We start from the raw sequence: 17,273 nt of genomic DNA, 5'->3' as shown, positions 1-17,273 counted from the left end.
ATTGGGATTTGAAAAATGACATTATATTGAATTTCTTGGAATGGAAAATGCAATCGGCATCAAAGAGGGAATTATGGAATGAGGATTGAAACATACCTTTTGTTTACTTTTTCTTTCTTGTGATTTTTCCCTCTTGTTCTAATTTTTCTTTCACAGCTTGACTAATAAGGATATATGTTTAAAATGATTGTACCTGTATAACCTAAATAAGATTGTTTGCCATCTTGGGGATCAGGGAAGTTAAGGGAGGGAGGGAGAAAAAAACTTGGAACACAAAATTTTATAAAAATGAGTGGTGAAATCTATCTTCACATGTAATTGGAAAAATAAAGTACTACTGAATTTTAAACATACATAAAATATTGTCTTTTTTATTTGATACAGGTGTACATTACTTGGGCCAGATGCAAGAATGTATAATAAATGGGAATTAATATTATAATATCCTAGTAATATGGTAACATAAGAACTTTTGCAGCACTAGTAAACTTGCAGAGTACATGAAGGGAAAATAAAACTTAAAATTATTGCGACCTAAATTGTAAGTTTAGGTGAGAGAATCATATTTTATATATTTGCATTCTTAAAAACTACAGTACTGCCAAAAATCTTGCTGTTCTTTTCCTTTGGTCCGGAAACAACTAGGACCTTGGAGGCAAGGACCAGAGTTCAAATGTCATTTGCCGTGTCCCTGACCTTGGGCCAGTCAACCAATCAGGGCCTCAGTTTCCTCGTTTGTAAAATGTGGGGTTTTTAACTACTTTCCTTCAAACTTCAGATCTACCACTGAGAAATTTCCTTAGGCATCCGGAATGGACATCCTAAGCTGAACTCGCTTTCATCAGAACCAATCCAGAACCGGGGGGAGCAAGCCAGTCTGAAAGCCTGCTTATTAAAACAGAACCAGCTTCCACCTCAGAGCCGCTCAGAGCTGGCTCTCTGGGGGCGTTTCGGGGCAAGAGAAGCCCCGGGAAGCTCGCTCTCCAGGGCGCTGGACGCCGGCGGGAGGACCCGAAGTTACAAAGTCTAGCTAAGGGAAGACGTCCCGGCAGGCGGCCAGGCCCGAGGACTTTTGGGATGCACTTACCGTTTTTCGGCAAACTTTGAATCACCTTCACTGCCGCCTCGAACCTGGTTTCGTGCACACTTCGGGTGTCCGCCATGTCCATGTCCAGGCTCCGGCCCCAATCCCGGCCTCGACGTCCCGACTCAGTGGGCAGCGATCACGCAGCAGCAGCAGCTTCCCCGGGAGCCTGCATGGAACTAAGCCCCAGCGCAGCCGCGGATTAACATCTCCCGTGGGGCGTGGGGGAAGGGACCTGGCCAGTCGGTCAACCCTCCCTCCGGGGCTCCGTCCGGGCCGGCCCTTCCGGAGCTGAGCGCGTGCGGGGACTCAAATGACCCGGAGTGCTGCCGCTGCCGCCTCCTCCTCCGCCTCCGCCTCCTCTCCACCCCCCGGGGATGCCGGGCCCTGCCTGGGGACTGAAAGCGCAAGCAGCCAGAGGCCGCGGCTCGCCTGGGAAGAGCGCCCGGGTCTGGAGATGGGAGGGATCCGTGCTCTCCCACCCTGCGCCCATCTGGCTGCAGCAAGGTGCAGCTCCTTCCCCGCCTCATCTCCGGAAGTCAAGGGACGGGACCCCGATTCAACATCTTCCCCGGGAGGAAAACAAAAACAAAACAGAACGAAACTCCCCCATCTCCCGGGCAGGTGCATAAGGAAGGAATCAACAACAAGCTCTTCTGGGGAGGCGGGGGGAAGTTGTTGAGAACAGCCCTTAATGTACCCTTGAGATGGGGACTGCCGCTGACCGCCCCCTCCCCATGGGTTGGAATAGTGGACCGGGAAGCCGCAGAAGAGACCCCCAAAGTTCCCGACTTCCTAGTCTACAGACACTGGGGAGGCACGGAGAGATTAGCACCAAACTGGTCATCATCTCCCCGATTCCCCGTTTACCAGATGGGCCGAGCAGGGTCACTCCCACCACCTTCCTCGAAGTCGTCCCAGAGTCAGAGATAGGCAGCCCTCCCCCCAACCCATCTCTCCCCTTCACACCCTCTCCCGCAAGGGGCAGACTGAGGGCCGAAGCGGACCATCTCCTCATTATTCTCTTCTCTTCTCCAAAAGCCCCCTCTACCCCATCAGCCCAGGAGGCGTCCTCTCCTACACCCGGACCCGTGTGCTGAGGGCCCTAAACTGGGGGCCCGGAAGGAGTAGGAGAGGGACTGCCATCCTCCCAAGGTCATTATGAGCCAAAGGTTTAGTTGCTTGGGGAGAGTTTGGGATGCGGGCGGAGGCGTGGACAGGTGAGGGGCTCCTCCCCTAGTCCCCAGCGGCGCTGGCATTTACCTTGGCATTGCCAGGCCCGGCCGGTCCAGAAATGTCCCTAGCCCCTGCCCCGCCCCCTCCGCACTGCCTTCTGGGAAATGTAGTTCGGCGGGCCTACACAGCTTCCGGGTTTGCCCCCCCACACTCCAGTCGGCTCCAGGGCTCCACCTAGCGGAGCCTGTCTGTCCCTTCAGGTGGCCACCCTGGGGATTGCCTTATGAACTAACCTGAGGAAGACGCAGATTCCCTCTCAAGTGTACCATATTACTAATAAGTTATGATTCTGGTCCATCCAGGATTAATAAGCTATGGTTATGGTCCAACCATGACTAATAACAAATGGTTGTAGTCCAACTATGACTAATAATCCTTGGTTCTAGTCCAGCCATGATTAATAACCAATGGTACCGTTCCAACCACGCTTTAAGAACCCGTGATTCCAGCCTGCGATCCATGGTTCTGGTCCAATTTCCTCAAAATTCAGATGGACGGAGATTCACGAAGTGACATTTGTTGGCTGCCTCACTGCCCGGGGGCGGAGAACCAGGCAGTTAATAACCATGTATTTAAAGCATCTACTCTACACCAGGCATTGTGCTAAGTGCTGCGGAGTATAAGAGAAATACAACATGAAAATGCCCGGCACAAGAAATATATATATGTCCGGGATAAATTGGAGAGTGTCAACAGAGAGAAGGAACTAGCCGTGAGGGAGATGGAGACAGGCTTCTTTTAGAAGGCGGAGCCCACAGGAAGATGGTGGCAAAGGTGGGATTCAAAGCTGATTCTGAAGCTGACTCAGAGATCCCTGCCGTGATTCCAAGACTCATTCCTAATGTCTTTCTCCTCTCTCTGTCCTTTTTCTTTTAGGAATACTCCAGCACAGAATCTGGCACATTCTTGTTCAGTCGCGTCTAATTCTTCATCACCCCATTTGGGTTTTCTTGGCAAAAATGTTGGAATAATTTGCATTTCTTTTTCCAACTCATTTTACAGGTGAAGAAAAATTTACAGATGAGGTAAACTGGGTCAAGTGACTTGACCAGGTTCACTCAGCTAGTGTCTGAGTCTGAATTTGAATTCAGATCTTCCTGACTGCAGGCCCAGGGCTATATCTGCTGAATCACCTAGCTGTCAACTTTGCACACAGTAGGGACTTAATAAATGTTGATAAAAATTTATTTGAGTTTGTATGCTTATTTCTAGTTCATGCTTAAAGTTATCTCTTTGTGAACTAAAACATCTGACTACAGAAGAAAGTAAGTACGCTGAAACTGCAGTCTGGAGGATTTAGACTTGAAAGAGGAAGATTAAATTTCCTGGCAATGGTGTTTGCAAGAAAAATTGAGTAAGGTAAAAAAGAAAATAGAGGAAGTTTCTTCTCTACAGTTTTAAAAAATAGTCCAGATTCTCATATAACTGTTTTATTTTGTGTCTAGTTTTGCCAGGACCAGAGGGCTATAGTTAGGTGACTTCCAAGACTGTCCATTTCTGTACTATGGCTGAAAGTATGTTGAAGCATATGTCAAAACAGATTAATCATTTGTTTGGGGTTCAATTTTTGCTATTTTTTTTTTACTATTCTTTTTACTCTTTCTTCTCAATGAAAAATCAATTAATCTTCTGACTCCATTTGAATACCCTAAATATCAATATTTTGAAGATGAATACATAAATTAAATGTTATTAGTACACAACATTTGGCCCACTGAAGCTGCAAGTCTGAAAAATAATGTATTCTTCCTAGAAAATTATACTATTAATTCTATCAGGGACATGGGCTTTAGCTGTTTTTTTTTTTTTTTTTTCCCACTAATAAAAATTGCTAGGTAGCAGAGTAGGTCTCTACGTACCTGACATCAGAACAACTGATTTCAAATCCATTCTTAAACATTTATTATGTGAACCTGTTTTGTCAATTCTGCCCCCATAACATCTTTTGAATATATCCCCTTCTCTACACTCATAGCTACCACTGATTTTATCTTTACTCTAGATCATTATAAGGATTATTATAATAGCCTTCTAATTGTTTCCCCTGCTTTTAGCTTCTATCCCTACTCGATACATCCTTGTAGAGGTGCCAATGATATTCCTAACAAATCTGAGCATGTTGCTCCCTATTATCTCTATGATAAAATATTTATTTTCTCTCTGGTATTTACAGCCCTTCACTATCTGACTTCAACCTATCTTCCTAGACTGGTTTCATGTCATTCCCTGTTGCACACTCCACCTTCCAACCAAACCGTTTATGAGCTATTTGCCACATTCAACATGCATTTCCAGTCTCTGTACCTTTGCAAAGCTGTGTAGATTGCTTTCTATCAGCTTCTCCCATTGGAATCCCTTCAAGACTCAATTCAAGTTCAAATTTACCTCCAACACAAGATATATCCAGATTCTCCCAATTGTTAGACATACCTGTGAATATATTTTATATTTACTTATCTGTGTAAGTGTTGTTGCTTCCTTAGGTGTTAGCTCCTTGTGGCTGGGACGATGTTCTCAATTCAGTACCTGACATAGAGTGAATAGTCAACAAATGCTTGATGAAGGGACAATGGAACACCACCATGATGTGCTCTCTGCCCTGTCATGGTGCTTTATGTACCACCTGTCCCTACCATCTTCTCTGCCATCATATCCTCCAGACCACTGGGTCCTTCCCTCTGTTCTGAAACTACTTTCCTCCATGTATTATCTTACCCAATGAACTCTTTGAAAATAGTCACTGTTGTGAATTTCTAATTCTAATCCACTTGCCAAATGCCATAAGTATTTAATAATTTTTTTTCATGTTTTCATTCTTTGAATATAAAAGTATATCCAGTGTATTTTCTTTTTTTGCAATATGGTCAATTACTTTTAATAATATTTTATTTTTCCAGGTACATGAAAAGATAATTTTCAACATTCACCCTTTGCAAAACCTTGTGTTTCAAATTTTTCTCCCTCCCCCTTACTCCTTCCTCAAGGCAGCAAGCAGAATATAGGTTAAACATGTGCAATTCTTCTAAATATATTTCCATATTTGTCATGCTGCAAAAAACCAATTAGGTCAAAAGGGAAATGTCCACGAGAAAGAAAAAAAAACACAAGCAAACAACAAGAAGAGGTGAAAATATTATGTTTTGATGCACTTTCAGTCTCCACAGTTCTCTCGATGTGGATGGCTCTTTCCATCCCATGTTGTGTTGGAATTGCTTTGAATTATCTCATTGTTGAAAAGAGCCAAGAACATCACAGTTGATCACAGTGTATTTTCAATATCAAACCTCATTTGTATTTAGCTAATCCAACTGCTGAATAAGAAAAGTAGGAATGGTCTCCCTGTCTCCTCATTGTTATGAATTTATTCCAGTGATTCAGAATGCAATCCATTCATACTCTTGTCCATATCTTCCTATAACTTTGTCCTAAGGACTGAGAGAAGCTTCCTTGCTTACCTTGCTTTCTCCAGGCACAAACCACATAACCTTCTCCTCTTTTTTTTTCCCCATATAATTTTCTTTATTGGCACACTTGACTCAGAAGCTCCTTTATAATACCATGATGAAGTCTGCTTTCCGCTACCATGCACTTCTCCTTTGGTTCCCCTTTTAGATGATTTTCAGTATCAATTCTTTAGAAACTTCTTCCATGACTCACAGTCATCCAGAATGGGTATTTTTGTACATTGAAATAATATATAAACCAATATGCTACCATGACTTTGGCATAAATATAGCTTATTAAAATAGTGACATCTACTAGCTTGTAAAGCTACAAACATTAATATTATCACCATATGTTTACCACCAATTTTGGTTGATCTGCTTAAACTTAATTCAGGCCCCTGACAAGCACAAGAGTGAAGGGCTTTTTATTTCATTTCCATGGCTGGTTAGCTCTTGGCCTCTGGGAGAGTGGCTGATCAACTTATTAAAGATCCTGGTATCTTTCAATATGGGGATTTGGTGCATCCTGGAACAGTGAGGGAGTGAGCTAATTTTGGAGTAATAAAGACCCTGCCTCTGACACATACTAGCATGTAAGCTAGTATGATTGTATACAAGCTATGTAAGCATGAGCAAGTCAACTTATTAGGCAGTTCTCTAAGGCTATAAGATTATAGATGAATTGCTGAATTGGTGGAAGGATTTTCCAGTGAGGAAAATGAGGAGGCCTACTACAACGCTCCCAAATGCACTGGAACTAGGTTAAATTGTCATCAGGAAATACTTAACAAAATAAATTAAAATACCACAAAGAATAGATAACATCATAAATTATCAAATACTCAAAAGCATAACACTATGTTTTAAAACTAAGTCAATATGCTCAGTCAGGGATCCTTTTATAAGGATTCGTGGCCCCTGTTTCTATAAGAGTTTGACACTCCCCGCTTTCCCCCTGCCTTAAACCAATGGAATTACCAGTTCAGACCAACCCCCTACTTCCACTTACCCCCAAAAAAGTCTGACTAGGAGAGAGATGCTATATTTGGCATCAGAGGACTCATGTGACTTTTGACAAATTATTTAACATCTCTTAGCTTATGTTTCTTTATCTATGTGTAACAGGACCGTTTTCCTCCCTTTCCTAGTACACTGACTTTCTGATAAAGTTTTTAATCTGTTCCATGGGCCTCGTGAGGTGGGAAGTTATGGCAAAGGAATTAGAATCCTTGTTACATGAAAAATGAGAGAATTGAACTAGACAACTTCTAGAAGCTCCTTCTAGTACTAAATCTGTAATCCTAAATTTTTTTTAATAGACTACAGAAGAGCTACTAGTTGTTTTTTTATCGCAGCTTTATAAAATTATTCTAAGAGGTGTTTCTCAGCTGCTTAGCAGTAATGAAATTCTTATCTAATTACCTTAAAGATTAACTTTACAAAATTTTAAGTTACTATTATAATCACAGAATGCTGTATGAGATAAAATTCAAAATTTTTAAAAGCAGAAGCATAACCATTTTGAGCAGTATTCATGCCACGTAATCTGCACTACTTCTGGAAGTTCATACTGAAGATGCTTTTTTCAAGACTAAATCTATATATGATCTTGTGATTTTTTTTCTCCTCTACCATATTGAACCAATTGCTAAGTCATACCAATTCTACCTTCATAATATTTCTAGCATCTATCTCCTCCTTTGAGTTTGAGATGCCACTGATACAAACTAGCGTAGAATCTTGTAGGCGTATGGAAGGTAGGTTTTGGAAAAAAGGTGAAATCTGGAGATACATCAAAATAAGTTTCAACAAATGATTCTGAATGATGCAAGCATCTTTGTATTTTTACCATATGCATCAGGACTGTTTTTACACAGACTAGGTATTTAATAATTGCTGAACATATGAACAAATTTCTTATTAATAGATAAAAAATATACATTATTCTGAGAAAGAAGCTGCAATATTTTGAATTCTAGAGTAGTTAAAATGGTTGATGTTAGCATTTGCCCTTTTTGAATCTTTCAAAGCACAGCTGCTGAATTCTCAAAAGAGTGCTTTGTGTAGTTTTTCCATCTTGGGAATTCAAAAAAAATGCGACAACTGCACTTTTTTTTTTTTTTTTTGCAGTGACATATTTAAACCAAGAACTATAAAGTGTTTCTTTTAATAATTCTTTATAATGCAATTTAAACTACTTTTATTTTAGGTTTGAGTCTTTAAAATGCTAACAAAGGAAAACTTTTTCTTTCAAAATAAGCAGATATTACACATTGAAAATTAATTTTCTTTGCTATATTAACTCTTACTGCAAATGGAAATAAAATTAGTTTGTTCTTATTGTGAAATTAAAAAGATTGTTTAGTATTTATAGTTTCTATTTATAGTAGGATTGAAAATCTTCACTTTTGCTTTTATTATTTAGTATTTTAATAAGGTACTTTAATAAAAATACTTCCAGAAATTATTGTTTCTAATGCTATTCATTACGAATATACTTCCTAGAATTAGTCTTCATACACATATAAAAGTTAGACGAGTTGTTCAAAAAAATTCATAAGATGCATTTTCACACAAAAAATTATTAATAAATTTTAAATTTTATTTTAATAAAATTAATAAGTAAATTAAATTTATTAAATTATTATTTATTAAATAAAATTAACTAAATGTATCAAATGCCTACTTTATGCACAGCACTGTACATTAGGTGTGGTGGGAAATAGGAAGGAAGCAGGAGACAGTTCTTTCTCTTTAGGACATTTTAATTTCAAAGGAAATGAGATCATGCTGAGATAATGGAGAAGAATTCTTTGATTAAAAAACTTAAGGTATTTCAATCAGAAGAAGAAAGAGGTAGTGTAATAGAATGAAGGCTAGATTTGGCATCCGAGATAATTTTACTCTTCTGGACCTCAGTTTCTTTATTTATAGAGTGGTTAGATTACATGGTCTATAAGGTTCCTTTCAGCTCTAATGATCTATGAGTCTATGACTCTAGTAGACTTAAGAATTTGGACTTCCTCCTAATTTAATTCTATAGACTCTTTGTTAAGTTTTATACACACCTACACACACACACACAGAGATATATATATATGTGTGTGTGTGTGTGTGTGTGTTTGTGTATATATATATATACACATACACATAACACACACACATATATATACATTTACATGTATATACATATCAATGCAAAAGAATATATATGAACATATACACATGCTTATATGTATATATGTTTGTATGTATCTATATATTGTATAATTATGGTATGTAGTGTGTGTGTGTGTGTGTGTGTGTGTGTATATACCATATATGATCCCTTATTAAAAATAACTGTACTATTTTTTTTTGTGGAGAAGCAAATCCAGAATTCACAAACTTTAGTTTATTAAAAATTAAATAGTTAAGTGCCTTGCTTTTATTAATATTCCCTTCCTAATATAGCACAGAAAAGCATTCCTCAAATGTTTATCTCTTTTGAATTAGTGATGATTTACTTTCTGGCTTTTCCAAGTATTTCCTTTAACTTACATATATGAAATAACTCAATAACTTGGTTTTTCTTGTTGTTCAATTGTGTCCTACTCTTGCCTTCTAACCTGTCCCCAAATCTGTCCAAGCTCATGTTCATTGTTTCCATGGCTCTATCTATCCTTCTCACTTCTGACATCCTTTTTCCATTTTGTCTTCAAAATTTTCCAAAATCAGGGGCTTTTCTAATGACTCTCATTTTTTTATTATGTGGTCAAAGTATTTCAGTTTCAACTTCAGTATTTGAGCTTCCAGTAAAAAAGCCTGAATTAATTTCTGTAGTTATTGACTAATTTGATTTCCTTCCTGTCCAAGAGACTATCAGAAGTCTCTTCCAACATCACAATCCGAAAATATCAATTCTGTGGTACTCAGCTTTCTTTATAGTATAATTCTCACAGCCATATATTGATATGAGAAAAAAAAAAAAAAACTTTGACTATAGGGATCTTGGTTGCAAGATGATTTCTCTGCTTTTTAGTTGTACTGTCTAGATTTGCCATAGCTTTCCTACAAGGAACAAGCATTTTTAAATTTCATGGTCACAGTCTCTATCTGCAGTGATCTTTGAGTCCAAGTCTAACACTGCTTCCATTTTTTTTCTCCCTCTATTTTCTAGGAACTGATGGGACCAGTTTCTAAGATCTTAGAAGTTTTTTTTTTAATGTTAAACTTTCACACTCTCCTCTTTCACCCTCATCACTTCATAATTCCTTTTCGCTTTCTGCTATCAGAGTAATATTAGCTGCATATCTAAGATTGTTGATTTTTTTCATCAATTTTAATTTTAGTTGTTGATTTATTCAGTCTGCTATTTTTTATGATATACAAACATATAAATTAAATAAATAAGGTAATAGCATATAGCTTTGTTGTACTCCTTTTCCAATCTTAAACCAATCAATTGTTCTACTTTTAATTCTAACTGTTGCTTTTTTGCCTACATGCAAGTTCCTCAGGAGACAAGCAAGATGGTCTGGCAATACTATCTCTTTGAGGATTTAGCACATTTTGTTATCCACACAGTTAAAAGTTTTGATGTAGCAGAATGAAGTAGATGAAGCAGAAGTAGATGTTTTTCTCAACTCCCTTGATTTCTCCATAATTTAATGAATTGACTATTTGTTCTTTCTGTTCTTTGGAAACCAATATCACTTTAAACATGTAGTTTTTAGCTTCAAAATATAAAACTATAAAATTAACTCTATATTATTGTGTTATGAAAACCATTAATAAGATTAATTTATTACCATGATAGAATTCTAGAATTAAAAGAAACCTTTGAGACAATCTTTCCCAATGTACATTTTTAGAAATGAGGAAGATAAAGCTCAGAATAATTTATTGACTTGTGGAATAGTAGTCCTGACTCCCATTCTATTCATGACAGCATTCCCTCATTCATTCACTTACTTAATCAACCATTCAATAAATGTTTAATGAGTGATTGTTGTGTGTTAGACACCTTGCTAGATGCTGTGACATGCAGAAGTGAAAACAAACAAACAAAACATGGTCCCAGTTGCAAAGCAACAGAGATAATGCATGTCCATACAGAGCCTTATAATATAGAATGGGAAATGCATAGGAAAGTTTTTTTTAAGTGTTTTAAAAATGCATTTTAAAAATTTGACTGATACTTTTCATTTTTATTCCACAATAATTTCCAAACTCTTTTTCTTCCCCAATAAAAAAGAAAAACAGTTGAGCAAAACAAAACAAACCAGAAATCGCATCTGACATTATATTCCAAAAATTTAGATGAGGAAGAAATCACTTCTGGCTGGAAGGGGATTCAGGAAAACTTCTTGGAAGAAGTGCTACATAAGTCTGGTTTTAAAGGTTAGGTAAGATTTTAACTTGTAGAAATGGAAAAGCCATTCCAGATGATTATTAGCATTAGAATAAATGATGGAAAATGGAGTATGCCCATTGGGATTGTCTCTATGTTCCATCTGTAGGGGTACTATGAGATGTAAAGAAGAAATGGGATTAATTTCAACTTAACAACAATTTAGGGGGCCAGCTCCTATTTGAAGCAGACCTATCTGAGGCCTCCTCTTTAACACTCATCCTTCATATTTTTTTTTCTCCCCTGAAGTTACACTGTGTTCAAGCTAGTAATAAATTAACAAGAATTTTTAAAACATTTACTATGTAGACCATTCACTATATTGGAAGTTGGAGTTTCAAAGATAAAAATGGAGCAGTACCTGCCCTCAAGCAATTTATATTTCCTAATGGAAGACAATTTGTACATATCAACATAAAAGTATAAAAAATATATAAAATGTTGGAAAAATACATATAAGGTGATTTCAATGGAGGAAATGACATCTAAGCTGAGATTTGAAGGGAAGGAAGGACTAAGTGAGCTGAGAAAGCTATGTATTCTAGATATTTGTGGAGCAGACTAGAGATGAAGAGCTGTATTTGAGGAATAACAGGACGGCCAGTTTGTCTGAAGGAAGTTCATGAAGGTGAATAATGTATTACAAGGCTGAAAAGGTACTTTGGAGTTAGGTTATAAATGACAAAGATTTGATTTTAGAAATGATAGGTTGCCAATGGATTTTCTTGACCTCAGAAGAGACCTACCCAAATCTGTGCTCTAGATATAGAACATTATTGTGCTTTAGTATTTACTTATCTATGGGCAAGGTGCATTTCCTCCCTTTCCTAGAACAGAAGTTCCCTAAAGGCAAGAATTATTTCCTTCCTCCTCTAGATTTGTAGACAGGACTAGCACAGTACCCTGAAAATAACATTAGATGAATAGAAAAAAATGTTTGTTGAATTGAATTTAAGTCCCTGTGTTCAAGGCAATCAGTCTTTGCACTCAAGCAGCTTCCCATCCATTTGGAAAGACCAAATTAATGTTGGAGACAATAGCAGATTATACATGATAGTATAAAACTGAGAATGAAAATGAATGGTCAGCAGCCAATGATTTAAAAAAATGATAATAATGAACTATGATTTTGAGAGGCAGCTGTAGTATAGCAGCCAGAAAGACCAAGGTTCCAGGCTCACAATTAAAGCCTGTGGGACTTTGTTATAATGTCAATGTTGATTTCACTTTTCTAATACCTCTGGAATTCCCCCTTCTTCTCTTCTCTGACACTGCTATTCCTGATGTAGACTCTTATTACTGCAACAGTCTACTGGTGGGTCTGTCTGTCTCAAGTGTTTTCCCATCCTGATCTATTCTTCATTCAGTCAGGAAAGTGATTTTCCTAAATTGGTAGATCTGATCGTGTTATTCCCCTACTCTTTAAACTTCAGTGGCTCCCTATTACCTTAAGAATCAAAAATAAAATTTTCTGTTTCACATCCAAAGTCCTTCATAATCTAGACCTCTTCCTCACACTTTCAGTCTTCTTAAATCATATGCTTGCAACTATTTTCATTTCACTGAAATAATTTTGCCTCACAGGTAGTTAGTTGTTAGGGTAAAGTTTTACAAAAGGTAAAGATACTCTACAAATAAAAGCTATCGATATTAAGTCACTCAATATAATATGTTAGAAATATTCTTTTAAATTTATTTAAAGTTATTAGTATCCAAAAATGACAGATTTGTTCAAAATATTTACCTACTTTGTTATGAATTTTAAAATTTTTCTGCAGGCTTTTTATCCATTTGGAGAACTTCTGGTTTAGAAACTTGGCCCACAGATGTAAATTAGTACCTGCTTAGCAACTTATGGTCTCAGAGAGCTGCTTTGGACACTGAGAGGTTAATCACTTACCAAGGTCACACAACTACTTTCTGAAATAGCCAGGTCTAGCACCTCTGTCTCTCTGACTTCAAATCCAGCTCTTAATCTATTATAGCAAGGCCGAATGTTGGGTTTTTATAGAGAGGACAAAAGCTAGAGATCATTTTAATATAGTCATTCTGAAGATAAGTGTGGTATAAATTCTCTGATTTTTTTTTTATAAAGATGGATTTATGGTAAAAACATGATACCAAGGAAAATGCAGTGCACATTTTGTAGATGTTTATAAATAAGAATGATAGGAAAATTTCAACTACATTCCCTGGAAATCATCCAAGATTTTTTCAGGAAGTCAGCATTTTGGCAAATAGTATGAAGACTAAACTTAGTAGGATAAAGTTAGGAATAGATCTCTCCTTTTAATAGCTGTTATTTTAGAGGAAATGATTAAATACTCACTTTGATTAATGTTAAGATCAACTAGTATTCCCATTAACCAATTTGAGAAGTAGCAAAAGGCATATTATACAAAGATGGGAAGATAAACTATATAGTTAATATATAGCATGACAGAATGAAGATTCAGGAAGATCTGGGAAAGCTGATACAAAATTCTACGATCAGGCTAGGAGGGTAATTGTATAGTAACAGAATATCAGAAGTGGAAGAGACCTCTGAGGCTAGTTCAATCTGTAATGGAAAAGACTAGCTCCCTGCCTTCTTCCTGGCCCTCTCCTCGCCCTCTGAACATTCCTAGGGAAGCAGTCACTAAGTGAAGACTCCTAGAGTTAGGATATTCATTTCCCATTGAAGAAGGACATGATTTGGGGGCATCTGTAATTTTTTTTAAAGCATTATTTCCCTTATGTTAAGCCAAATCTACCTCCCATCCCCTCTACTTGTGTTTTCTGTGGCCAAATCTAACAGTCTAATCCCTTTTTCACATAAAAAGATTTCCTCTTTTGTTCCATCCCTTAATTTTTCTCTTCTTCAGACTAAACAACCCCTGCCTTGGGCTAAGTGCCTACTATGTGCCAGGCACTGTGCTAGTGGTGGTTGAAGATACAAATTCCATGAATGAAACATGATTTAAAAAAAAAAAAAAGGTTGTATTGCATTTTAGAAACCGCATGATTTCAACCAGTCCAAGGTGCTTCTTGATACAAAAGGTCCATTGTTTTATGATCAGTATTCTACTGGTGATGCTATAAGGCTACAAATCATGAAGCATCAGGATTGCAAAATAATCAAAATTGTAGTGGGAAGTGGAGAAACTATGATAGTGCAACAGGGTTGAAGCATATGGCCAATGACAGTTACATGCATGAAATATAAAAGAGATTGTTTATATTGTTTGACCACTTAATTAATAATCTCTTTCTCAAAAGAACTGAAAATTATTAACAGTAAGAAAGAGTGCTCCAAATCACTAATAAAAAAGAAATGTAATATTTTAAAAATCTGAGATTTCACTTTACACCTAGCACACTAGCAAAGATGAGTAAAAAAAGGGGAGGTGGAAGTTGGGAACAAGGATTGGTGGAAAAACAAGAATGCTAATGCACTGTTGGTAGAATTGTAATTCTGGAAAGCAATTTGGGATTGAGAGAAAGACAGAGAGAGGCAGACAGACAGACACAGAGAGAAACATAGAGAGACAGATAGACACACACACATAGATACACACAGAGAGAGACAGAGACACACAGAAAGAGAGAAAGAGAAAGAGAGAAAAAAAGAGAGGAAAAGAGTGAAGAGGAAGGGAAGGAGGGAGGAAGAGAGGGAGAAAGAGAGAGGGAGGAAGGGAGAAAGACTGATTAAGGTTTCCATAAGCTTTGCCCTAGAGATCACACTTTTAGCTATATTCTCAAGGAGATCAAATTAATCAATCAACAAACATGAGGTCCAATATACACCAAAATATTTCTGTCATTGCTTTTTGTAGTAGAAAATAACTGAAAACATCAAATATGCTCTTTGATTGGAGAATGGCTTTCCAAATTGTGGAACCCAGATATTATGGAATATTGTAGGTACTATAAAAAATGATGAACATGAAAAACCCCAGAAGAAAAACCCCAGAAGATTTATTGAGGCAGAGTGAAGTTAGCAAAACCAGGAAAATAATGCACATAAAAACAATGTTAATTGTAAAGAACAGCACTCTGGACTACCCCTCCCCTAGCTCTTTAACCTAGAAACACAATACTGCCTCAGTATAAATACCTTTGCTTGGCAACAAGAGATATTACATCTCCCCCTCCCTTTGTGGTTTTACTTAACTGCTCCACTTCCCCCATCTCCATTTTTTCCTAATCTTTGTTTTAAGGGATGGTGCATCTAGGTGTTCCCGTGGATAGAGTACTGGACCTGGAGGCAGGAAGACTCAACTTCCTGACTTCAAATCTGGCTTCAGACACTTGCTAACTGTGAGCTTGGCCAAGTCACTCACCCTGTCTGCCTCAGTTTCTTCATCTGTAAAATATGCTCTAAAAGGAAGTGGCAAACGATTCCAGTATTTTTGCCAAGAAAACCCCAAAGTGGGTCAAGAAGGGTTGGATATGACTGAAACTATTATCAAGAAAAAAATTTTCAGTGATGCAAGGATATTTGAGAAATGATGGTGATATAAAAAGAAAAGCTATCAAAGCAAATTAAAAAAAAAAAAGATATCATGAAGTATATATATGATTGGAAAAGGTAGTCATGTAGGAAGCATAAGGAATGACAAAGCTGAGGAACACCACACTTCTTCCCAAGGAGCCCCACTCAATTTTAAGGCAGCTCTCAGAAAATTCTGATATCTAATTATTAGAAGATTAGACTTGTTAAAACAATTTATGTATTCTAAAGGTAGAAACTAAAAATTAAAATTCCTAGAAAAGGCATTCAGTACTTTGGATAGATTGTCCATATATTCATTGACAGACATGAATAATAATCACATCGGCCAAGAAGATACAGATATTCTGGAATCTGTATCTGTAGAGAGAATATTTATGGGGATAACAGATCTTTTGAAGTACCTAAGAGTATGTTCAGAAAAAAGAAGGGGGACAGTCCTGCTGTATTCTTTAGTAATTAGATCGATTTAGGAGAATTGGATTAAAATCTGAGGTCAATGACATGTGTCTAAAGGAACATGACTAGGATCTGAAAATTATGATACATGAGGAATAGTGAATTGAACTGTGAATTTTTAGCTTGTCGATATATGGAGTTATATGTATGCAGTACACTTGACAGGGATATTAAATGGAGGACTAATGCTGCATCAGTTATAAGGGTAAAACTAGTCCAAATGGTTGAAATTTTAAGAGGTGCAGATTTTAGCACAATAGGAGTAAAACGTTTCTAAGACTTAGAAATGGAATGGGGCTCCTTTTCAAGTAGTAATCTCCTTACTGGAATGAAGCCCTTTTAAAGTAGTATGCTCCTTAACACTGAAAATAATAATAATAATGATAGTTAATATTTATGTAGCATTTATTATATGCCAGGTGTCTCAGCAATATTTGAGAAGAGGCTCATTGATCTTCCATCAAAAAGTGTTCAAGAGAAAGTTGAATGCTTTTCTATTAGGAATGTCAAGGAAGTAAGACTTGAATTGACTAAGAAGCTAAACTAAATAATAGCTAAATAATAATAATAATAATAATAATAATAATAAATGGAGCTAAATAATAGCTCCAGTTCTTAAGATACTCTGATGCTATAATTTAGTAATTATATGTATATGCTATTATACAGCCTAAGGTTCTTACTGAGTGATTCTGTGCAAGTCACAACTTTTTTCTGCCTTAGTTTCCTCATTTGTAAAAGGCAGCTAATAAGAGCATCCAACTCTTAGGTTTATGATAAGGACAAAATGAGATAAAATATATGAATTAGTCTTCACATTTTAAAGTGCTATAAAAAAGACTAGTTATTATTATTACTATATGTTCTAAAGAGTCTAGAATAGTTAACTTAATCTGTCAGAATATGATTCTACAATTATGAGTTATATAGCATATAAGCTTTTAAGTTTGAAATATAGAAAAATTGTGCTTCATAGTTTCAAGGTTTAAACTCTATCCCTTTCTCATAATGCAAAATTTATTCAAAGTGAGATTTTTATAGATGGTAGAGTCAGTAAAGGTCTAATGATTATCCAGCTCAGTATTATAGTTCTGATTTGAAATATTCTGATCTGTTGCCCTGTAATTATAGTGACATTATTTTCCAACCTCCAAATCATCAAAT

General features: G+C 36.9%; 1 protein-coding gene across 4 annotated transcripts in view; it reads right to left on the bottom strand.

Moving 5' to 3' along the window:
* The window catches only part of ACBD5 (acyl-CoA binding domain containing 5), a 60,096-nt gene extending 56,595 nt beyond the window's left edge, over window positions 1–3,501 (bottom strand). For 3 of the 4 annotated variants that reach the window (XM_051962998.1, XM_051962999.1, XM_051963000.1), the window contains exon 1: window positions 1,088–1,623. In XM_051962998.1, coding sequence (XP_051818958.1) covers window positions 1,088–1,169 — 82 coding nt within the window. In that variant the 5' untranslated portion in view covers window positions 1,170–1,623. Of the gene's footprint in view, window positions 1–1,087; window positions 1,624–2,347 lie in introns of those variants that run through there. The other variant, XM_051962997.1, reaches the window with a different exon arrangement.
* Window positions 3,502–17,273: the final 13,772 nt, after the last annotated feature.

Source organism: Antechinus flavipes, chromosome 5 (assembly GCF_016432865.1).
Source record: "Antechinus flavipes isolate AdamAnt ecotype Samford, QLD, Australia chromosome 5, AdamAnt_v2, whole genome shotgun sequence".
In the NCBI taxonomy this organism is placed as follows: Eukaryota; Metazoa; Chordata; class Mammalia; order Dasyuromorphia; family Dasyuridae; genus Antechinus; species Antechinus flavipes.
This window is presented reverse-complemented; position numbering and strand designations above follow the sequence as displayed.